Source organism: Rhopalosiphum maidis, chromosome 4, assembly GCF_003676215.2.
Source record: "Rhopalosiphum maidis isolate BTI-1 chromosome 4, ASM367621v3, whole genome shotgun sequence".
NCBI classification, from domain to species: Eukaryota; Metazoa; Arthropoda; class Insecta; order Hemiptera; family Aphididae; genus Rhopalosiphum; species Rhopalosiphum maidis.
In genome coordinates, this window is record NC_040880.1 from 7,749,027 (window position 1) to 7,774,659 (window position 25,633).

The 25,633-nt window shown below is 24.6% G+C and overlaps 2 protein-coding genes across 3 annotated transcripts; one reads left to right on the forward strand and one right to left on the reverse strand.

The window, feature by feature from the left end:
* Nucleotides 1-1,983: 1,983 nt before the first annotated feature.
* Nucleotides 1,984-6,502, forward strand: LOC113547923 (ankyrin repeat, SAM and basic leucine zipper domain-containing protein 1-like). 2 transcript variants are annotated; one of them, XM_026948514.1, is made up of 2 exons: nt 1,984-2,245; nt 5,101-6,502. In XM_026948514.1, exon 2 carries the CDS (start codon nt 5,118-5,120, stop codon nt 6,444-6,446), a length of 1,329 nt encoding a protein of 442 aa, XP_026804315.1. In that variant the 5' UTR covers nt 1,984-2,245; nt 5,101-5,117; the 3' UTR covers nt 6,447-6,502. The 2 variants fall into 2 exon arrangements, with proteins under 2 accessions (XP_026804315.1, XP_026804314.1); XM_026948513.1 differs by lacking the exon at nt 1,984-2,245 and adding an exon at nt 2,295-2,629.
* A 5,127-nt stretch (nt 6,503-11,629) lies between these two features.
* LOC113548560 (elongation of very long chain fatty acids protein 4-like) lies at nt 11,630-22,254 on the reverse strand. Its single transcript, XM_026949507.1, has 9 exons — nt 22,043-22,254; nt 18,342-18,503; nt 17,695-17,808; nt 17,288-17,478; nt 14,694-14,783; nt 14,356-14,412; nt 13,872-13,977; nt 12,267-12,403; nt 11,630-11,906 (listed from the first exon to the last, which is right to left on the reverse strand). The coding sequence occupies exons 3-9, from the start codon at nt 17,774-17,776 to the stop codon at nt 11,748-11,750; spliced, it is 822 nt and encodes a 273-aa protein (XP_026805308.1). The 5' UTR covers nt 17,777-17,808; nt 18,342-18,503; nt 22,043-22,254; the 3' UTR covers nt 11,630-11,747.
* Nucleotides 22,255-25,633: the final 3,379 nt, after the last annotated feature.

A 25,633-nucleotide genomic window follows, 5' to 3' on the forward strand; every position in this document is an offset into this window, starting at 1 on the left:
GTGTGTTACAGACGAAGCAGAATACGTCAAGCAGTATTTAACAGATTTTATTGTTTCCTCGTGGAAATTTTAAAATCTAATAAGGTAACATGAAAATTGCATAGAATTTTTTTTATAAAAAAAAAAAAAACCTGCCTGAAACATATTCAGTGGAAATGTTCTAAAGCATCGTTATTACTTATTGAAATGTTTTGCAAATTTTATTACTAGTTTGGATTTAAATAGTCCCAAATTAATACGCATCCATAGTCATTTGTCTAGTGAAAATTTGGTGATCGCTGAGAAAATTAAATGCAACATGAAAGAACAAGCAAAAGTGTCGTCAAAATTACCGGGTCAGATCACAGTAATTATTCAAGTTTATATCATAACATATCATACAGAATGATTATATACGTTTTGTTTAAAATATTCCAATTTGTATTTTTTTTCTCCGAGACTTTTTTTCTGTTCCCCTTTAATACTATGCAACGGTTCCCCAAAACTGAGGAACGAGGTAAATATTGATACTTTAGTACTTTAACAATAAATATTTATTCTTTATTTGGAGAAGGTAAATCCATATTTACGATTACATATTTTACTTTTGGTGATGCGAAAAGTTTGGGAACCACTACTTCAATAGTTTATTTTAATACTTTATTGTTATATAAATAATATAAAATAACCCGAATCACCTATATTAGCTCAGCTAATATTCAGCTTAATATAATTCGTATTTAACACTTATGTACAGTTAGGTATGTCATATATTTATAATAAAAATGTTCAGCACTAAACACTCGTTTCTATTTTAATACAGAGTATTGTAAGCCAAAAGGATATTAATACTTACTTATTACTTTAAAATCATACATTCAAGCTTATTATATTATATTAATTTTTAATTTTTTCATCACAGTTTATGTCAACTCGATAAAACATTATTATTATTCAATACATATAACCAATATTCCAACTCTTTTCATTCAAAATCTTATTTATTCATAATTTGTACACACCATAAAGTAAAGCTGTTGCTTGGGTTAGATTAATATGTTTAAATTATTTTTTTTAATTTTTAGAATTTCTTTTTTGTAAACAACAGTAATCCCGTGCAATGTTTGTCATATATTGTTTAGTATCCACCTATTTTACAAAATATTCTTTTTGTTTTGAATATAATTTGATTCTTATGTAATTTTTGTTTCAAGGTATTTTTCCGAACAATTCGGTTTCTTAAAAATGTTAAACCATTTTTAACCTTTTTAGGGATTGAATTTAAAAAAATCCGCTTTAGCGAATGTCTGCATAATAGTTATTTGTATGCCAAATTCAGCACGATTTGTCAAATATGGTTGTAGTAGTGCGTCGATAGATCAGTAAGTTACGTTTTCCTTATATATATATATTTATTTACTATTCAGATAAAACTGAATATATAAATTAAAATGTAAAATCAACTATTTCAAGGTTATAAATCTAGTAAAAGCCAAAAGTTAGATAACCCAAAATTTGTAAGACATGCAATTCTCTATATATTTTTTGTATATTTAAGACTGTTAACTTAACTTTTCTTCACCCTTTTTTCTGTTGACGTTTAAAGTACGCAATCGACAATCGTATCGTATTTTTGGGTTCTATCGTCATTCGAATGTTCGACTGACAAACCCAATCGTGTTTTCAAGAGGATAAATCGTAGTAATCATACGCAATCGGATTCTACATTTTTACCTCTTAATTCGTTGTCGGCCAGTGACCGACGAATTTTAAATTACAAATAATTATCACGGAATACGGATAGATAAATATATTGATAATGATTATCAATAATCACGATCGTTACAATAATCAATATCAACATTTTATAAAATTATAAGCAGTGAGTACAGAAAAACTAAAAACAGAGCGTAGGTTGCCTTGAAAAACAACCGATTAGGTACTCAGTTTTGGTATACTAAACTGATTTAGCACCTTATCAGTTAATCATGAATTCATCATAAATCATGTATTAAACTATTAAAGTGAAAAATGAACCAAATGATTATTGATTGTTGAACTTTGACATTATTTCAGTAATTACTAATAAGTTAAACTATAACAAACTAACAACTTTAGATTACCAAATACTTAACAGAGCTCCATGCCTACACGACTTAACGGTTACATCTACTGACAGCTGTTTGAATCAAATCCTTCGTGAATTATAAATGAAGTAATAATTGCACATTATTATCAACTGTATTACATCATCTTACACCATCGAGTAAGTGATCTTATTGTATGACCTACCTCTCTAGACTCTAGAATTAACTATAGGCTCTTGACTGTCTTAACTAGTTATTAAAAAATAGTTAGTACCTACCTGTTGTATACTTGTACTAGTATGCCGTTTGATCAATGTCATTGTGTTGTGTGATTTTAATTTTAATTTTCTGTTTGCTATTAAATCCTACCTCATGTTTGTTTTTTTATGTAATCAATTCTATTGAAATGTTATGATTACATCAAAGAATAATCATGTTTACTGCTTTTGGTTGTACCGATATGACATTTATTTTTAATTTTTATTATCAAAGTATGTGTCCAGCGTTTAATATAGATATTCAGAAATCTGAACAAATATTTAGAAAACAAAAACCCAAAACAGGTACTATAATACATCATATTTTAACCACCCAAATTTTAATATTAAATACAATTTAAAGAATTTGTTTTAAACACAGTTTAATTTTGTTGAATTAAAATAATTTTCACTATTTTGTAGTGTCTAAGTTCTTATATTTTAGTATATTTTACATTTAGTATAAATTTTGCAAATGAGTATATGGTTTTATAGTTTATATATTTTGATTTTACTTCAATTTTTAAATATTTCAAAGAGTTTTAATCAATACTGGACTATTAACATTATTTACTTTTGTATAGACAGTATAGTAGAAATAACTTGTTTTATAAAGAGGATTATAAGTTGTCCAAAGTCCTTCTCATTTGGTGGTAATCTTATTGTTCATCTTCATATATCAAATGTTATTATGAAAACTATTTATTTATAAAATTATTGAATAAATTTCAATGCAGTGTATACCTAGTATTTTTAAATTATAGGGAAGAGGCACTAATATAGTAAATGAAAATTGGTACCATAACATGATCCATACTGTTTTATATTACATACTATTATGCAATATTATGTTAAATTATATATTGTTAATAATTTTTATTTTTATATAACTACAGTGTACAATATAATTTTATTATCAGGTCCAATCATTTAATTGCATTTTCTGAATGATTTTTTCAAAAATAATTTGTTTACTTTAACCTTACTAAGTAATTTTTTTTATTAATATTGGCCAAAGCCTATCCATTAAGTTGATTTAATACCCGCATGTGTTGTCTCTGTCTTAATAACACATAACATAGTCAATTTTATGATCGGAATAATCAATTTTATTTAGTTAATTTTAATGTTATTATAATAAAAAGACATTATAGTGTGTATAATGTCAAATCATAAAAATAATACAATATAATAAAGTTTAAAGGTAAAAATATTTTTTATGTCTTCATCTAAATTTTCAAATCCTAATAATTTGCTTCAATATTGAAAAATAATTTTAAATGGTATTATGTGTCTTAATTTATACTTTCTAATATTTAGTTACTTATAATTATGGGACAAGCACAAACAAAATATGGTTAAGAGGACATTATAGACACATGTGTTTTTTATATCTTACTACCCATAACATAAAAAATTAATGTTCAGAAGAATCTGTTTTACTCTGTTATTTACACTGAAATATTTTATTATCAAATTTAAAGAACTGTCACACCAACATTTAATTTCTCTTTTTATTTGCCACATAATATAGGAGCAAAAATATTCTGTATTTCCTCGATTATGGCTTTCTGATTCAGTTTAGGACAAAGGCTCCTATTAACTAAATATTTTATAAAGAAGAATATTTCCTAAGCATCAACTAGATAGATTTTTAATATTTACATTTTTATAAATATAAGTATATTTTAATTTAAAATAGTTTTGATTATTATTAATTATTAATAATTTATTCAATAATGTAAAAATCTATCCGGTCAGTCAATACACAGGAAATATTCTTCTTTATTAAATATATTATAGGTGCCTTTGTCCTTAACTGAACCAGAGTCCGTAATCATGGGAATATGGAATATCTTTGTTTCTATATTATGTGGAAGATTCAGTGAAAACAAATTTTGATAAGGGGGCCTTTTAAAGTTAAAAATATAGTCTAGGACACCTCAAAAGGGTTTTTTTTTTATATTTTAATTTTGAAGCAAGATATTATCATTTTAAAATTATAATATATTTTTTATAAATTTGAAAATACTCATAGATTTTAGTACGTTTCTCAAGTTGAATAGAGTATAGATAATACCTTTAAATTTAATATATCTTATTATATTAAAAATAACTGAGTTTTAACAGGATTCTTACATAAAATTCACTATATTGTATATTTGTAAGAGTGAGACCATTGTTTCTTTATGTTTTTGAATAGAATATTAAATGGTTCACACCTTATTTAAACTTTAGTAGGTAATAAACAATTTTGATTTAATATTTTAGTTATTAATTTGGTTAAGGATAAATATTTTAACAAATGGGGTTTGTTTGCACAATATATACATATGTATACATATATTTTTCAATGAAAATTGAAATGCTTTATTATTGGTTATAAAATAACAGTTATATAGTCTTTCAACCTATCATTATACCTATTAATAATTAGTACCAATATGGTACTAATTATGTGTGGTAGGTAGTATAATATTATTATGTACAGTGCTGAACTTCTTCCTTGGTAAACTAAGCAGTTGCCTGAAAGCCTTTACTTTCCCAGGGCCCAGGCCTCTAGCCAAGTGCCAAAAAAAGCGGTGCACACAAATTGCGTACCCAAAAAAAGGTCTCTTCTTTATTAGCTGTCTTGGGGCCCTTAGACCTTTAAGTTCGGCATTCATTATGTATATAAGTGATAATTAAATATTTGTAATATAATTTATTTATTTGAATATGTGCAAAATTTATTAGAATAAAATATAAACTATTAATGTTTAAATTATTTGTTCTAGTTCCAATAAGCGTCAACATGAAATTTGAGAAAAACATTTTTCCAGCTGAATGGGAAAGCGATAGTGATGAGTATGATGAATTTGGTGATATTATTGAACGCAAATCATATAATGTAAGACCAGAAGTAGAAGATTTTCAATTAACATTGATAAATGCTTGTACAACAAACAATGTACCAGAAATCACCCGTGCTTTAAACTCGGGAACTGTTAATATTAACAGTTATTTGAATAATAATTGGACTGTTTTGATGAATGCAGCATTTTATGGATCTTTAGATGCTGTAATATATCTTTTACAGAATGGTGCTGATCCATTAATAGAGTATGACTGTCATAATGTTATAATGTGTGTATGTAATTGTTCTAGAATTTCTAATGAATTGGACTTATTAAATTGTTTAAAGCATTTAGCAAATGTTGATGGTATTGATATTAACTCTAAAGATAGGACAGGATTGACAGCGCTCATGTATGCATGCTCCAATGGTTGGTTAAAATTAGTAGAATTTTTAGTCGATCATGGTGCAGATATAGAGATGAAAGATAATCAGTCTGGAGAGACGGCTTTGTTTTTTGCAGTACGTAACAACCATGTTAATATTGTCAAATTTCTATTATCAAAAGGAGCTGACAAAGATGTCACCGACAAGAAATGTCAGACAGTGTTTAGAATAGCTGAAAATAAAAACATGGTTGATATTTTAAATTTATTAAATAGCGATTATAAAAATGCACAACTAGAAGTTTATTATTCAGAAGAAGAACATCCTTATTGGGATGAAGTTATGACTGAATTAGAAAATGGTTTTAGTAAAGACATTAAATCATTTTTAGAAGTCTTATCTATGGATATCTATACAGATCAGCTAATTTCCAATAATATAACTTTTAAAAACTTACTTTCTGGAAATAATGACCAATTTGTTAATATGGGAATTACTTTGTCACCACATCGTAAGCTTTTGGCTACTGCGCTTAAATGTTTTCATACATGGAATTGGTCTAATTATTCTTTAGATATTAAAAAAAATGATATGAATGTTGAAAGAATTGCCCAGATATTAGGGATGATAGTAAGACAATTGCATATATTAGATGCTTCAATAAAGTATTTAGGAACTCATAGTTATGGTTTGGATCAACAAAAAGGTCAAGAAGCCATTAATTATTTGAAAAGAATCAGAATTTTGGAGAATAAAATATTTAAAATATTAGACCAAAAAATAAGAATGGGTCAAGTGGATTATACAGGATATAAAAAAAGGAATCGAAATATAAAAAAAAACTTAGATAAGTTGTTTGCTGGTACAGCTGTTATTTTATTATTATTACGCATATTTTAAATTTTATATTTGATCGATTTAAGAAGTGTAAAATATTGTTGGTATTGTAAATTGTACTGCCTAATCTTTTTTTTTTTTTTTAAATTTATAATATATAAAATAAAATTATGTATTTTAATTACATTTTATTATTTTTGCAGTTTTAAGATAGTTTAAGTTAACATACTTAAATCTTATATCTATCTGAAAGCTGAATTTACAATAAATTTGAGTGTAATTAATAATTGACATTAATTGTATGTAGTATTACGAGTCCACATGTTCAACTAGAGTAACATTTTTGGGAGGGATAACATTTTTATATACTAGTGGATTATAAATACAATGTTTGTGTACCATGAATAATGGAAATTTATTTATGTTTGTTTTAGTATTTAAATGAATAGTGAAACTATTTATTATTATAATAATTTGGGTTGTATTCAATTAATCAATGTGTGATTTTTATACAGGTAAATTTACTATACACAATATTGATGGGTACCTACTGCTAAATTATCTTTAAAAAAAATAGATTCTTCTGAATTTTCTAAAAAGTAATTGGAAAGATACGTACCATATTTTGATCGTAGTGTGATTCATTGAAATATTGAATATTCTAATAAATATTTATTTTTACCCTAAAATGTCTTATTTTAAGAATACCTATAGAAACTAAGAAAATTAAATTTTAATAATATTGCTTTAATAATACTATAAATATTTATAACCATATAAATACTAAATAATCATTAATATATTGCCTATTTAAATAGGTTAATTAATGTTCGCAGTGATTATCACTTGATTTTTATAATATTTTTTTAATTTAATACATTTTTATTTTGGTACTGATTAGCTTAAAAATAAATAGCATACATTATAATGAAATATCTTGTAATAATATTTATTTAAATAATGTAATGTATTAAATAATTATTTAATAGGTACCTATAATATTATTCATACATTATTAAAAATATAAAATCCCAAGAACAATATAAATATACAAAAGTAATTTTGGTAAGTATATCTAACACAAATATTTTTCCAAATTCTTTCAAACTACCTCAAATATAATAGAATTATATATTAAATACCCATCCACTGAGATGTATTTTCAAATGAGTAATTGAAATCATATTTATAATTTGTAATTTTTATACTTGTAGGTACTCTAGAAAATTAAAATATGCAGTATTGATTACTCACCTACCTATAAAACAAATTGTAAATTACAATCGCCAAAAACTAATCATGTACCTATCTAATATCTATCTATTGGTTTTTATTCCCATCTCAATAATTCAATACATATATAATATAAGTATTATATGGGTAATAATTAAGTATTAACTATAATATTAATTACTATGATAAGTAGGTTGTTGAAAAATGTAAATATGACAATAAATGCTGTTTTTAGAGGGTTCATAGTAGTTAACTTTGGTAAGTGGAATATTACTTTATTAGATAAGCCTGAAAATAAAGTTTACTATATCACTATTGAAGTATTCCCCTTTTTACTAGTTACCAGTTGGTACTGACGCTGGATGATGGGATTTTTTAAAAGCTATCAGTGCTATCACCGACCACTGTGGTAATGGCACGGGAGTGTGTCACTGTGTTAGAGTCAGATATTAACTATTTAGGTTCGTGTATCGTATAATAGGTACCTATTACCTATCTAATTATAATCTAGGTTTATGAACAATGAACATATCTATATTAATTTAGTTACGGGAATGAAATTATGATGACTACAATTTACAATGTAGAAGCTTAGAGTAGGTACTGCTTATGTTGGAAGCTTAGATAACCATGCTTCTATGCAAATTGCATACTGGCCATAATATTGCCTATACTCAAGGGCGGATCCAGCATGTATTTACGGTCGGGGCACTATAAGAAAAATGATATAATATAGATATAGCCCCCCACAAGAAAAAACAATATGATAAAAATTTATGTTTGTTAATATGTATTATTTTTTTCTAACGGAGGTGGCACTTGCACCCAGTGCCCCCCCCTGGATCCGCTCTTGGATATACTAATATAACATATAACTTTATAAGTTATAACTTAACTTAGCTTCAAAGTTGACGGGTATCTATTTTATTAAAGATACTTGTATATTATAATCCCCGTTTATAAAATACGTATAATATATTATAGCCATGTTATTCCTGTTAAGTCAGTGATATGTATTAAAATGACATTTTTTAGTAATTAGTTCGGTATACCAAATAAAAGGTTATGTTAGGTATTAGTAATTTCATATTAATAGGTATGAAGATACTTAGATACCTATATTATTATTCTTTGGGGTGATTTTTGGTTAATGTTTTCTTAAAAAAAAATGTCAATAGATAATACAATAATCATAGAAATAAATATTGTAATCTCAATATAAATACAATAGATAAGTCTGACTTAATTTAAAAACAAAAATTCCCTAACATCTAGAGAGAGAGAGCGTACTCCATAAATACATCTCATATAATTATCGATGACTATACTTATTGATATAATCGGTTTCTACTTTATAAATAAAATATAAATCTATTTAAATAATCATATCTTCTGTATAACTATTTACATAGAATTGCACTGTCGCGCGTCAGGCGACGTAAAAGACGGAAAATAAAATCGGGTTACCAGAGGATGTTATGGGGGGTGTTGACCAGTTGCGCTCAACGGCTGTTATCGGGATTTTAAAAATATACCAGTTGCCTTCGACCAAATGTACCATTGCCCCGAACTGAATGTACCAATTGCCCTCACATGTTAATATATACATGATTACAATATATAGCCCGTAAAATAGGGGGGGGGGGGTAAATATACAAATAATAAATAAAATTATTTATAAAAATAATGTAAAATAGTATAAAATGAAAGAAAAAAAATTCATATGCTTGGAATTATGTATACCTCTACCTAATATTGTATTTTGTAATAATATGAATACAATAGTCAATCACTATACACTCCCGTAATATTTTCCATCCTGTTAACAACGTCAGTGCTTTTCGTCTACTAAAATATACCTATCAAAGACGTAGGTATACAATTTCTAAAAACCATAAAAATACTGATTAAGATAGGTATAATAATTGATAATAACTAGCGTATTCTGATAAAGCCTAATAATAATTCTAGTTACTCGTTACCCACGGGATAAATTGACTACGTCTATAAATAGACGCGTCAAAATTTATACGCGTTTTGGTAAAATCCTCGCTTTGCACCAAGTAGTAGGCTAAGATTATTAATACAATTTTCATTTTATTCATATTATTTGTATACTATATTATATTTATTATTTATTACAAAATACAACATCATATGTATATAATTGTAAACATAAACATTTGATTCTATTATTTTATACTATTTTACATTATTTTTATAAATAATTTTATTTATTGCTTGTATATTTACCTCCCCTATTTTACGAGCTATATATTGTAATCGTGTATATATTAACATATGAGGGCAACTGGTACATTTAGTTGAGGGCAACTGGTGCATTTTGCTCTAGGTAGTTGGGGGGATTTGGTATAAAATAAGGTAATTTTGAGTGCAAGTGGTACACGCCCGTTATAGGTTCGCTTACAAAGCGCCCGATACCTATATGGGCATGGTCGTTTTCGACTAAAAACGTACCCTTCCCTTTTCGGCTGATTCACTTTTCGACCATATTTAAACAAGACCGAGTCTCCCCTTTCGGCCAAACCAAAAATTATAAACAAAATAATATTTATATGTAATTTTTGTAAAATGATAGCAATTATATAATTATATAATTTTGAAAATGATTAAAAATATAAGTTGCAAACACGATGACTACCGATCAAATAATTAATGACAAATATTATAAATAGATTTTAATCATTTTCGATATGTATAACATAAAACGTAATACATTAAACTTTTTGTATCGTGTTATTTTCAAAATTACCTATTTTATATTACTATTATACTTAATTATTATTGATAAAAATTGTATATTATTATTTTATGTTTTTATATAATAATATACATATTGTAACATATTAACATAAAAATAATGTTAATATATAGATATGCTTATATTTTAAATAATTTTCTATATTTTATTTTACAACATTTTAAACAACTTATATTTTTAATCATTTTCAAAATTATATAATTGCTATAATTTTACAAAAATTATATATAAATATTATTTTGTTTATAATTTTTGTTTTGGCCGAAAGGGGAATCAGTTTTTTTTAAATTTGGTCGAAAAGTGAATTGGCCGAAAAGGGAAGGGTACGTTTTTGGTTGAAAACGGTCTCGCCCGCCTATATTATACCTATATATGATGTATCGATGGTATATAAGGTGATTCGCCAAACATAATTACCTACTCTCTCTGTCTTCTTCAATAATGCAATTATTTACAGTATGATTTTTGTAATTTTTAAATATATTTAAAAGTTTAAATCATTTTTTCAAACTCTTGAGATTTTTTGTATCTACAATTTAAGGAGTATCCTGCGGAGATATAAATTTTAAATGACAACCTCCTTTTATACTGCGAATTATTTAATATACATTTTTTTTTTAAATGTACCAACATCAAAATTCCAAATCGTAGTTTTTGAGTTATTAAGGATAATAGGTCTATGATAACAAGTTTAGAAAATATGGAACTATCATAGTAATTTGAAAATGTTAAACATTTATAAATTATAAAAATGGTTTAAATATAATATAATTTATACTAATTGATATTACATCTATTGTATATTTTCGTAAAACCATTTTTAAGGACTTAGCGATAATATAAACATTTTAATATCTGTACAATTATTCGTTTGAATTTAGGTAGGTAAATACTAAACATTTAAAATACTTAGATAATATCCAATAAATAATTTACTTTAAAATAGGAAAATCTCGAATCTCATTTGAAAAATAGAAGTTTGAATCGCTACAAAAGATACGCAATAGTAAATACTTCGACAATTTCAAAAAATTGCAAAATCATTTTAAAGCATCTATATTTAAAATTTCCTAGAATCAAAATTTAAAAATTCATTATTAAATAAAAAATAAGGTACGATATGGTTGGTGAATCACTCTGTGATGTAGTTTAATGTTTAATGTTTCTATATAATTAGTAAATAGTATATGGTAAGGTACCTATGTATTTTATACTATTCAATTAATAATTAACATTATGGATTTTATCTACGTATAAATATTTATGTATGGTATATATATTTATAGACAATATATATTAGAAACAACTTAATACACGTATTTTATATTCTCTTTCGAGTTCATTGAGACTTAGGTATTTTTCTCTTTGTACGTTTTTTTGTAAAATATCAAAAACAAATACAAAAATAAAAGTACATCGAATAGCATGTAAATGGTGAATAGTCTCGGAAATTTACAATCGTAAATAAAGAGGCTTATACCGTAGATAAGGCCTAATATGAATTGAATCTGTAAATCAAAACGATACATATTATTCATTTAACTAGAATATTAACTTTAATAGGCGCAAATCGTTAATGAGTATGAAATAACGGTGTGCTAAGTACATTGTGCAATGATGTATATACTCGTATTTTTTGTATTAATTAATTGTTATTAACTATTTTTCTTAAAGATTTTTATATAAAATAGCTACCTACGCATTAACGAGTGTAGATTTTAGATAGCCAGATACTTACTAATATTCGAATTATATAATTGTATATAATGAGGTAAATAGGTACCTACCTACTGGCTACTCCGACGATTTGCGCCTATTATAAGTTATACATTTTAATTACTCGTATGACAATGAACAATTTTACTTACAATTTGTAAACGGGTTAAGTATTTCTTCCACCACAAATATTTCTGCATGCGAGGACCAAGAGCAGATAGGAAATAATAGCTGTACATTATTGAATGTATGAGTGCGTTAAGAAGACCACAAAGAGCTCCTTGTTGACCTGTTCAAATATAATAATTATACTATATTGCTGATTATTTTTTTTTGTTATTACAGTGAGTAGTAGGCACCAGCTGAATTCTATTACCTACCTATAAGTACGTTTTTTTTCACGTTTAAGACAGGCTAAAAACCGTAGTTTTAATTTTGAGCTTATAGAGCTCAGTTAGTTTCTACAACTTTGTTTAAATTTTACATAATTAACGATAATAGTATTATAATAAGATAAATAATAATATCTATGTCAATTATAATTTAGGTACATATTTATAAAATTCGATTAATCTTAATATTGTTAATTCAAAATCGTTTATTTTTCAGAAATCATACATCCATCATGATTAATTCAGAACGTGTAGTCTTCTATAACTGTGTTAATCAGTTTAAATATTTCATTCATAGAAGCTCTTTCTGGACTCTGCGGCGAGGTTCAGAAAGTTCTAAATAGTTTTTCTAATTATGGGGAAAATTGATATTTCTCGAGTGAAAATTAAAGCTTTTGGAAATAAAAATCTCATTTTTGATAATAATAAATGGGTCTCAAACTCAATATCGTTCCTTCTATTTGGTTTCCAATCACTTCAAACTACAAACTTACTTGGTAAGTACTAAGTAGGTATACAAGGTAATCATTGATTAAAAATCATAGTTTTATTTTATATTTTGTTTAAATAATTTTGTTATTATTAGAAATAAATAGGTCTTGTTAACTATATAGGATATTATATAATACAATATAACTAATTTATAATGGCATCAACTGTAGTGACATATAGCCATATAGGATTTAATTACCTAAAATTAAAAGACCTGGTAAAACTACTATGTTTTATATGCTAAGTGGTAATTTGAATCGATTGTTATAAATGTTATGATGTTCAGGTATAATGACTGTATGCCGTGTGGAATATGGAATATTGGTTTGAATAACGTATATTTTTGAGAATTTAGGTAAATATTTTATATATTATAAATAAACCATGAAATACCTTCAACAAGTATGGGTCGTAGTCTTATTATCGACGTTTTATGAAAATATTAATTTCAAGATAATGAAAATTATTAAACAATCTTTGTCAAATTATTTAACTATTGACTATAAATAATTTAAGTTAAAAAATAAACTTTTAAAAATAGAATCAAAAATACAATATAATTTATATATATATAAAAAAAAACATTTAACAAACAAAAATAAAAGATTTTTTTTTAATATAATATGTACCTATCCAATAAATAATATAGGTGCATCATTATAGTTAACACTGTGTGATTAAAATCTAATAGAATATACCTTACAATTAAGTTATCATTTTTTTTAAATTTTAGTTATTATGACTTATTTTTCTTGGTATTTAAAAAATCATTACAGCAGTATAAATGATTTATACTGTTGATAATAATTTATAAGGTACTGAATTTTAATATAATATAATATTACGCATAACTGCTTAAGAAGTTAAGGTTACCTTTAATAAATCTCAAAAAAGTCCAAGTAGTTACGACCATATTCACATGATGATAAACGTGTAAGAATGAAACGTGAGATTGTTTTTTCCTCAACACAAAAAATATCTAAATTCAAACATAATATTTATTAAATAATTAAATAATTTCCAAAGAAGCTTAGAATTTATTTTATAACATAGGTAGTTCGTTTGTATTTGTATATATTTGTAGTTTTGTACACAGCTAAAGAAATTCATTACTACTAATAATAATTACTGTACTAAAATGTGAAATTAAACATAAGTATCAATATGCGTTAAAATGTAGGTAGATACATGATTTTTGAAAAAAAGTGTGATTTATTTTTTAATTCCAGTATTTATAAATATAAAAATTGAATTTTTATTTGAATAAATTTGATCATGTTGATCAGTTGATCATGAAGTGATTTATTGTAAAGGTATGCATAATATTATTTTAGTTTACAACTTAAAAAGTACTTACAGTATCTAGAAGATCAAATATTTTTGATAAAACAAAATGCCACGACTGTACATAGAACTGAAAATAAAATGCATACTCATTATATAAATAAATAGTTATTTTAAATTGACAATTAAAAATTTAAATTATGATAGGCATCATATTATTTTAATTCAAATGACATTAAATATAATATAGATATAGCCGATATAGGTACTTATAATAATTATATTTACGATAACGTATACCTAATTTTAAATTTAAATATTAGATTTTATGAATAAGGAAAATTAACTATCTATAATTTGGATTTGTATTATCAATATCATAATTTATTTTATTCACATTATTTTTCATACCGTATTTATAATATGACGATTACTTTCACTTTCATCTGGATTGCATACATTTATCATTAAATATGTATATATGCCGGGTGTAATGAATACCTGTGATTTAAATTTAAAAAATATATAATTAGTTAAATCAATAGAAATTAAAACAATATACAGTTGATATAAATGTGTCCTAAATAAAGTGAGCGTAACATAATATATCTTAGAATTAGATTTTGAGTGGATTTGGGTTTTCAGTGTTTGCTAAAAACTTAAAGCTAATTTATAAAGATACTTTATTATACCGTATGATTGGGCGCTCTAAAATTTTATTTATGCAATATGCATATAAAAAAAATGTAAATCGTTAAGATGATTTAATACTGGCCACTTTTTAAAGAAATTTTCTAAATGTATGTTTATTGTGTGAGTAATGCGTATGTATGTATATTATGACAAAGTAGGTAAGTAATCGATAGTGTGACTAGGTATAGCCTGTATAGGTATTAATATTGGAATGACATAGTGCAGTGATTATTCACGTGCAAGAATATGTTTCACTAAAATGCTTGTTCCTACTATTTGTTTATTATACTGACGACATTTATAATATATGAAATTCGAAAATATTTAAATTTCTTACGAAGCTTAATTAATTTCGACCACTATAGTTTTATTAGAATGACAAACAAAATTTCGTAAATAAAAATATTCGGTAGGAATCCTCTCAATATAGTATTATAAACAAATACATAAATTAAGTTAACACAAATCTAGTTTTAGTAAAATCTGTAAGCCTCATAGAACACTACCACATCCTTAAGAAATATAATTTTTAAGAGAACACCAGGTTATTTCCTCTTTTAGATCCATACATGACATAGAGTACCTACCTAAAAGCATTCATGTAAAATTGATTTTTACAATTTTAGAATAACATTAGATATCTATTGATAAAATAACAGAGAATAATATATGTTTAAGGTTTGACATATCAGTTTTATTATTATTATTATTATTTTAAAAATAAAAATGAATATTTCTTTCTTTTGAGATAATATTTAGACAAATAGATATGCCAAACCTTTATAATAAATATTAAATAAATATTACTTTTTAATTTTTTTTTTACTGAGTGATTTTACTCTGAAGATTACAAAACTATTTTAAAATAATTATTTTACATGAATACGTTTAGTCTGTATTGCGAGATGTCCAGAGAGAGCGAAAACCAAAATAATTCGATGACATCACCTTTTTTAGTTATAGTAAATTACGAAATATAGGTTATCATAAAGTATCTTATATCTAAGACTATGTATAATAAGCAATCTAAATATATAAGAGAAGATTATTATCAAATATTAGATCCAATTTCCTTGGATTTTTGGAATTTGGAAATATAATCTATTGCATCTCTGGGATGAACTTAGATATCCCTATTAACATTACAGCCAATATAGTTATGCGGATGTACTACAACGATAACCACCAATACCTTGTATTTTGAGAAAGGAAAATAAAACAATACGGTCCGAGTTCCCAGTCGCATCGACATATTATAATAGCTCAATAATTTCATAATTTGCACAAAAATATTACATCAATTAATTAGAGGTATATTAACATTATATTTTAATATTATTTAGTGATAAATATCATAATTTTTTTTTTTTGTTTTGAAAATATTTTATGTTTGAATTGTCATTAATTGAGTCATTACCCAGATCATTACCTATACATTGATCAAAATGTGAACAGTAAAAAAAGTTTTGTGGGTGGATGTATCCTTTACCCGGGTATGGTTGAATTACACTTGGGTAAAAAGCAGATATAGTGGTCGAACTGTACTTGGGCTCAAAAAAAGTATTTCAATAAAATGATCATATATTTGAAGGGGTAAATCATTTTCTGAGGTAAATTAAGTGTTACTTTATGGTTATGTATTAACTCACACCAAAAAATAACTATAGAATATTCATCTAGGTATAGTTTTGAAAGACAACCACGATTTAACACCATCATTCACACGTTTTTCTTTGTAAAATGTTTGTAAAATTAATATTATATTTCTATTGATAACTATTTATTATCCAGTTAGGTTAGATTCTTTTTTCGATATTTGGCGACAATAATTATTTGCGTTATCTAAATGACATTAACGAACTAATATATAATGCTATTAAATAGGTAGCCCGTGGCGTTCGTAAACGTAAGATTCGTAATATTTTTAACGGGTTTTCATTATACACGTTCAACTCGTAACAAGTTACCACGTTTTATCCATTTTAACTCTTTTTTTTGAACGAGTGTAGTTCAATCACTACCTGATTTTTATCCGAGTGCAGTTCGACCATTACCTTTTTCAATCTAAGTGTAATTCGACAATTTTTTTTTTTAGGTAATAAGTGCAATTCGACTATTCCGCTTCATCCCACCCTTTAATTATGCTTCTGGTAAGATCGCAATATTAAGTCACTGACTAAATTATTGACATAAATTTAATATCGGGAAAAAATGATTTTACATACGTGTTCACGTATATTATATATTTATATATACCTATCATAATACATTAATACCTATTACAGTTCAAGTTTAAAATGTATTAAACTTACCTCTGATACAATGAAAATGTTATAAATAGTTTGTAGAATGTTATAAACCATCATAATACGTTTTATTTTAAATGGTTCACGATTTTCCATCATCTTTGGGCCTAATTTTAGTACAAATAACAAATAAGCTATCAGAATTGATAAAACTGGCCATGGTGTACTCATAAACATCCATGAATCAACATTTTTATCTATAAAATAAAATATTATTTAATATTACAAACACGAAATATAGGATATAATATTATCTTAGTAGTACTTCGTAGATCGTGATTATGAGGCAAACTGTTATTAATTTGAAATTTATATTTGAATTATTTAATTAAAATAAAAAAAGTAATTAATTACATTTAATATGTTATTACTGGTACCTAAATACGAGTAGTATTATAATTATATCTACTAACCGAATTTCAATTCTTGATTTAATAAGTTTAAAAATTGATGCTGCGTTTCATTAATGAAATTGCTCAAATTCACATTAGTCATATTTTTAGTTGATTTAATATATTGAGGATTCACTAAAACAAAAATATAATCAAAACAGTTAGTTATATAAATGTTATAATTATATATATATATATTCAAGATATATTTAAATCAAATGATATACTTAATATATTTTTATAGATTAAAATATAGGTACTTAAAACTGGTTGTAATTAATACCAAGTCAAATTTGTTTGATTATTTTGTATTTTTTTTAAAAACTATTGTAACTTTAATTGTATATTAGGCATTTAAAGGGGGTAGTTTACTTATTATGTAAACATTTCACAAAAAAATATTTTATAAAATATTTGGGCAAGGAAGCTATTGCAATAATTTACATAGTGTATTATAAAAATACAATATTAATACCCAATATATATTATATATTATTATGAATGAAGGAAAAAAAACGAATTTAATTATCTAGTGAGACTATTTTATAATTAATTATAAATTACATTGTTTTTGGTTTTAAAGTGTTAAATATAGTTCCTATTCTTAAACTTAACTGAAAAATATATCTAATAATGAATATTCTATTTTTATAAAATACATTACTTACAATTTCATGTGAAGATCTGATGTATAGTTTCATTAACACTATAAGTCTTTTAATAACAATTAAGTAAAATGTAGTATTTTCATGTCTTCATATTGAGTTCACGATCATTTTCGTAATCTTGTTAATATTTTTACTTTTAAGTAAAAATATAAAACTATTATACTGAAAAATAATTTAAAAATTAAAATTAGTAGGTATAAAGTAGTAGCCACATTTTAAATACTAACGTGTTTAACAAATGTTAAGGTTGTTATTTCACGTACAATTTAAATAAATATATTAATGTTTATTTAATAACAACCTTTCCGTAGAATTCGTGTGATGGTATCGGAAAATAGTGAACTCGAAAATAAATTTCGAATTTATTTTAGGTATCCCACTCTTAGGTACTTCCAAGGTAAACAACAATAAATCAAAACAAATGTCACTGATAGTAGAGTAGGTACAATTTTACAAGGATAACGAAAACCCTCATTTTTCTATAAGTAGGTAGTAGGTTTATTTGTCATGTTACAAAAAAAGCTAAGGTGAATTTCTTTATTCAATTTTAAACTGCTTTAAATAAATGTTTTCTTCAAACGTAAAATCATGCATAGTGATTTATTTACAAATAATATTTAAAAATCGATAGATTATTTTAAGAGTAATTTACATTTTACTCTATAATTAATGGGATGTACTGGTGTTTCAACGGGTTTAAACTAAATAAATTTATAATGTTTATAACAACAATTTAATAATATAATTTTAATTTATATAATATATTATATTATAAAATATAATACATTACATACAATATATTTTTTGCTTATTGACAACCCCACCTTTTTTGTTTGGTCGATCGCGACAACCTAGAAAATCCCGAAAGTCGATCGCAAGTCTATTAAAGTTGGCCATCTTTGAAATATATAAATATAATAATATATTATATTACCTTTATATTATTTTGTTGGTTATTAAAACATATAATCTAATAAATTTCAATATCTGATAATTTTTATTATAGATAGGTACCTATTTACCTAATTAGTTTCCCTATCGAATAATAATTATAAAATTAGTTGTTTTCATAAACATAAATGCGTTTTTAATTTAAAAAAATCTTTGTACAGAGTTATTTTTTCTCCTTTAATGTGTCATTTTGCTCTATATAATTATCATATTTTTAAATTTTTTACCATGGAATCGTAATTAACATATAAATCAAAACGTATTAGACAAAGTAGATACATACATACTACATAAGTCTAAGATCATTAATGTTTTATGCAAAACCATGTATCGTGAACTGTGGTAAAATACAGATACATTATACAATATTTTACAAATATGGGAAATATTTTTTTAACTAGAAAATTCATAATTTTGATCTATGATACCTTTTGTAGTATTTAGTTGTGTCATATATTTTAATAAGTTTTTTATATATTGTGATGTAAATGGCTGCAATATGCATGAAAACAGTTATATATTTTTTACACAACGTCCATCGTTTATTAAAAGAAATATTGAATTTATTTTACTTTCTATAGTAAGTTATTGCTAGTTTAGAAAATACTGTATCGTATATAAAGCTATTCGCCATTAAATATTTAAAATGTAATTAAACAATGTCTCGACGTTTAATACTCTATTACAAACAAATAACAAAAATCAATTAATTTACCATTATTATCATCAGACATTAATTAATGATTTTGGAATCCTTGAAATATTTTGTTTTCCCTGTTGGTTGGTTAATTTGAAATATCTATTTTTTAAACGTTATCGTAATAGCTAATTTGTTTATTGAAAACACATTATAATAATAACTATAAATTATTAGAACTCGGAAAACCCTAGGATAATAATTGTGCAATGGTTTACGTTAAATGTTAGGGCTCAACGATGGACTGTGAAATATTTGTGGAAAAATAAAAGAATACCTAGTATACAGAGATCGGGGTATCTGTAAATAATTTGTTATTTTGTGTTTGCAATTACATTATTTTACCTCTGTATTAGATAAAAAGTTATTAATAATAACAGTAATGACTAATGCCATCCTTAGGATATTTTTACTATAAGTGAACTCTCATTACATCCTTTAAAAAAAACTTAGTTAACTTTTTAACATTTATAATATAAAAAATAATACAACTTTTCTAGGATATTAAAATCTTTTATAGTTATATTTTTATATCAAACATCGAGTATTGCTCACTTCTATGCTGGATGATATATTGATTTATTAATATTATCATCAATTTGAAATTAAATATATATAAAATCGCGTTCATAGAACTGATTGTGGAAATATTATTTAAAACCACATTTGCCTATATATTTATCCAATGTTTACCGTAGTTCTACAGTTTTTCTCATGTTTTGGAAACTACTGAGAAAATTGAAAAATAATGTTTTTAAGACAAGATCTTCTTTCTATAAATCTGTTACATAAAACTTTTAAGCTATTCTATTATCTAATTCCAATAAGTATCCACAGCAAAGAAAAAAAAACATCTTGGGACGACCTATTATTATTTCTTGCATCGTTTATAATCGAAAATGTTTATTCTTCATTTAAATCTTATAGTTACAAATTATACGTTCAAACAAAACTACTAAGTTATTTATTAGGTACTTTTGAAAATATGTTTAATAAAGAACTAAATACGAGGTCAATAATAGTTGTGCGTGTCAATTCTTGTAGGAAAAATGTATCAGGTATCAATTTCATTTATGAAAAAGCTTAGGATGTGACGGTATAAACAATTATACTATTGCACGGGTTAAAAATATTTAGACGGTCCAACTTTGTAAGTTCAATGAATATTTTATTGAATAATAATTATTTATTTAAATAGTTGAGCTAATGAGTAAATAGTATTTAAATTATTGGTGAGTAGATGAGTAAATCAATATATTTTAGCGAGGTACCCACGTGTCACTTGATTTATTTATAAACTTCAAATGCTTATAATTGATTAACTAATGGTTCAAATTAGTTAACTTCAATTTTTATGTATTTAAATAATAATTAAATTTTTAAAAAATATTCTTCTTAGGAGTATGAAATGAAAAATATAGGTATTTTGTTATTAAAACATTAAAAAAATAAAAATATTATAATGATAAAAATAATAAAAAATATAATTATTTTTACGAAAATGTTGTTTTTTAATGTCTTTAAAATAGGTGAAATAAATATTTAAAAACATTAATATTTTTCCAAATAATGAGAGTATTATTATACTTAAAACATATTTCATAGATTATGAGGAAATTTTGCAATCCACGAGTGAAGCATATCAAAAATACTGTTACTTTCTATTTTTCAATTTTCAGTTTTCAATTTTAAAGTTTTTAATAACGTCCAACCACACTTCTTAAGGAATTTGAACGATAATAATTTAGGAGTTAGGTATTTAAAGGGATTCATCATAAATATAGAAAACGTTATAACTACTTTGATCTCAACAAACAGTTTTTTATTTGAGAAAACATTATTACATTTGGCATTTATATATTATAATAATTAATATTGTGTTTCGAAAATTAATATTTATAGATAATGTATAAAAATATGAACAACAAATTATCAACTGTTTGTATATTTTTTATATAGTTATATTCTGATGGTTTAATTTGTTTGGTTAAATTTAAATTAAACAAATTATAACGAAAAAACATTAAAATTAATATAAGTTTGAGTATCTTACCTTGTATAATGAAGATAGTTTGATCGGAAGTTGTAACGTTCGTTCAACTGCTGTTAGATTATTCAATAAATGGAAAACGATTTCACTACAGTTTATTACACATACACTAATTTAAATAAATAAATAAATATATATATATATATATATATATATACACACATATTAGCAATATAGTGTCATATTACAGTGATGTAATATAGGCACTCTGTTTATGCACAATGTAAGAATGGAACTAAACGATACGATGTCGCCGGTTTTACTTTATAATGAAATAGAAACAACAGCTGTACAATTAAATTTGCATTTTATACAGGGTCAGAGACCGTCGATATAATTTATTACTGTTTATCACCATTAGCAATGCTACCACGAAAGAACTTACTAATTCAGTTACATAAAAGTTCACGTAGAAATATTGATGAGTCATGTGTTTCGAAAAATAGGGCTAAATTAGTTGAAAAGCCAATTGTAATTGAAAATTAGATGTTATAACATATAAGAATTATGTTATGATTAAATTATAAATATTAACTACCTGTGTGTTTTTGTATCTATTTGTATCTACACTATTAGATAAAAAGTTAAACCGCTTCGAAATCACAATTATAAGTTTTTAGCCAACTATGATTTTTGGTATAAGCACCACGAAATAAAGTCTATTATATCCTCTCGAATTCTAGTTTTTATCTACTTCTTATTACCTTTAGGCTCTTTTATAGACATTGATTGCGCTTATGAATTTATGTACATAGTACATTAGAATATATTCAAGTTGATAATAAGAGTATATTTAATAGATGGTGGCACTATTCAAAAACGTTGAGTGTATACTGATCCTAATGTGTAAATATAAATATAAATATATAGGTAGTGGTAATTTTACAGCATAAATGAGTTACCTATTTTTAAAGTATGCGTATAGACATATTAATATGTAGGTACATAAAGTTCGGTTTTAATCAGAAATCGAATTTTATTACATAAATTACTTATTTGTATCATGGAGATCTAATACCTATACACTTAAGTTTAGAATCATATCATTGTAATTGTTACAGCTGTTTGGATTTTGTTTATCAAGAATACCGAGTCTGCAGATAAAAACTATACGAGAACATTGTTGCGAAAACAAGGAACTAATCCAGAACAAACTTGTTTCTACGAACAACTAAAATAAAATAATTTACCCTGGATAGTGTGACACGACGTAATGTATATAGTTTGTAGTTTACATTCTAATGTGATAGTGTTAAAATTTGTTATTTTTTAAGTCACCATATTACTATAATAAGTATCTGACAAAAAACTTTATACCATTCAATTATGCATACACATATCACATAAGTAGCAAAGCCATATTATTTCTTATACTAGGCTCTTTACGCTACGACCTTCGGTGGAATTTTTTATTGCGAAGCAAAAATTATATTTTAATTGACCTTATAGTATTGTTTGTTTTTTTCACCTAATAGGTGGCAAAAGTATCATAAACCTATGGTTTGTTAAAAAAAATTTATTAATCTTATTATATAAGCAGTGTAGGTTGTTTTTTAGTAAATATCTTAGAGATGTACCAAGTAGATTCATTTAAATATTTTGTACAAAATAAGCAACAATTATCTAAAATATTATATTTTCACAGATATTTGTTATTTGCATTATAGGTTTAATGCAATTTAAATTTAGTTTTGTAAGGCTATATTAGTATATTATAATATATTATTATACAAACGTAATGTTTTATATTTTGCGTTTTTTATTATAATATTCATACCTGAATTTTCTATCATCAAGTTTAATGGTTTGGTTTTTGATCTTTTATGTAGGAACTATTACCTACATGTTTCCCCTGCAAACTTAATTCCTACCTTTTTCAGTATTGAGTGTAGTTTCTGGTAGTAAAATATATCTAGTTTGTTCTTTAGGTGGTCAAAAAGAAAAATTCTCATAATTTTTCAAAATAATCATAAAATAAAATTTTATAAATGGAAATATTTACGAATCGCCAGTTTACGGCAAGAACAGTTTTATTTTTTTTATTATTATCAAACCTTCGGTAGCATGGATCATTGGGTGATAAAGGTTAAATTATAATTTTTGTGCAATAAATTATGAAGTATTATTGACAATGTTTTATTAGTTTATAACAAAATATAATATAATTTATATTAGGTACATATTTTAAATTTTGTTTTTCAATCGTGCGGTGATTATTAATTAGTTGATAGTTGAAAATTGATTGAGTTTTTTTGTGTACCTAATTCGAAAATGAATAACCCCATACTAACGTTAAATTTTCACTAAATATTTATTAATATTACTAATATTAATCTATTAAATATCCTTAGAAATAGAGGCTAACAATGTATTTATTAAGAATTGTTTTTCGTACCTATATAATGATTCATTATTAAGTTAAAATTAACACGTACATTACATTGACCCATTCAAATGGTGATAATGAAATAATATTATGATAAAGTTCCTTCTATACTACCCTAGGACTTATTATTATTTTTAAATAATTAAAATAAATTAATATATTATTGTTTTTTTATTGTATTTATGTACATTTACATATTTGATTTCAATTCGTCGAATTTGTTGTCATGTATTAAGTATTTTTTTGAAAAAAATATAGGTCAAAGCTTAATTAATTAATCTATTTTAATTTAATTTTATAGGATGTACCAATTTATTATAGGTGTTAATCAAAGTTGTAAATATAAATACTTACATCAACATGTAGATTAATTATATTATAATGGTAAGTTGTTTTGAAGTTATTTGCAAATAACATAATGTTTAGGTTAATCTTAGGAGTTAGAAATAAAATTGAATTAGGCAATTTATCAAGGCAGATAATTTTTTAATGAAATTTGAAGTTTACGCAGTTAAATATAATACATAATTAATGTAATAGGAATATAAATTGCTTGATTATAATGTATATAATAAACAATTTTTGATTATAAACCTTAAAGAATTTCAATTTAATTAAATTTTTACGTTAAATATCTGAAAGAATAAATTACAAATCATATATATCTAAGAAAGGTAGCTACAAAAAATACTAAATTTATTTATGTTTTGACATTTTTAATAGTAATTAGAACACTTGGTAAATTTATAATATGCAATTAATTTAAAAAAAAAAAAGGAAAATAGGTAATTGCCTTGATGTACAGTAGCTAGATGTGGAGTGTACCTTGTCATTGAGTAAGTCATTACAATGCAATATAATATTATGTGTTAAATTTTAATTCAATGATAAATCATTGCACATGGAAAACTACCTTGATCGAAGATGATTGTTTGTGTATATTTCTAAGTATATTTTATTATGTATTATACTGAAATTATAGTTAAGTTATTGGTAATATTAAAATAGATTTAATTGTTGTCTAAAAATCACTATTATTATATTATTAATATTATATTTTTTAAATAGTATTCATTTTTATCATATGATATTATAATTATTAATTTTTAATTAAATTTCAACTTACCGTAGAATGCAAACAGTTTTAATAGGCTCGTGACATAGACAAAAACTTAAGGATAAACTAAATATTATGAAAATGTCAAGTT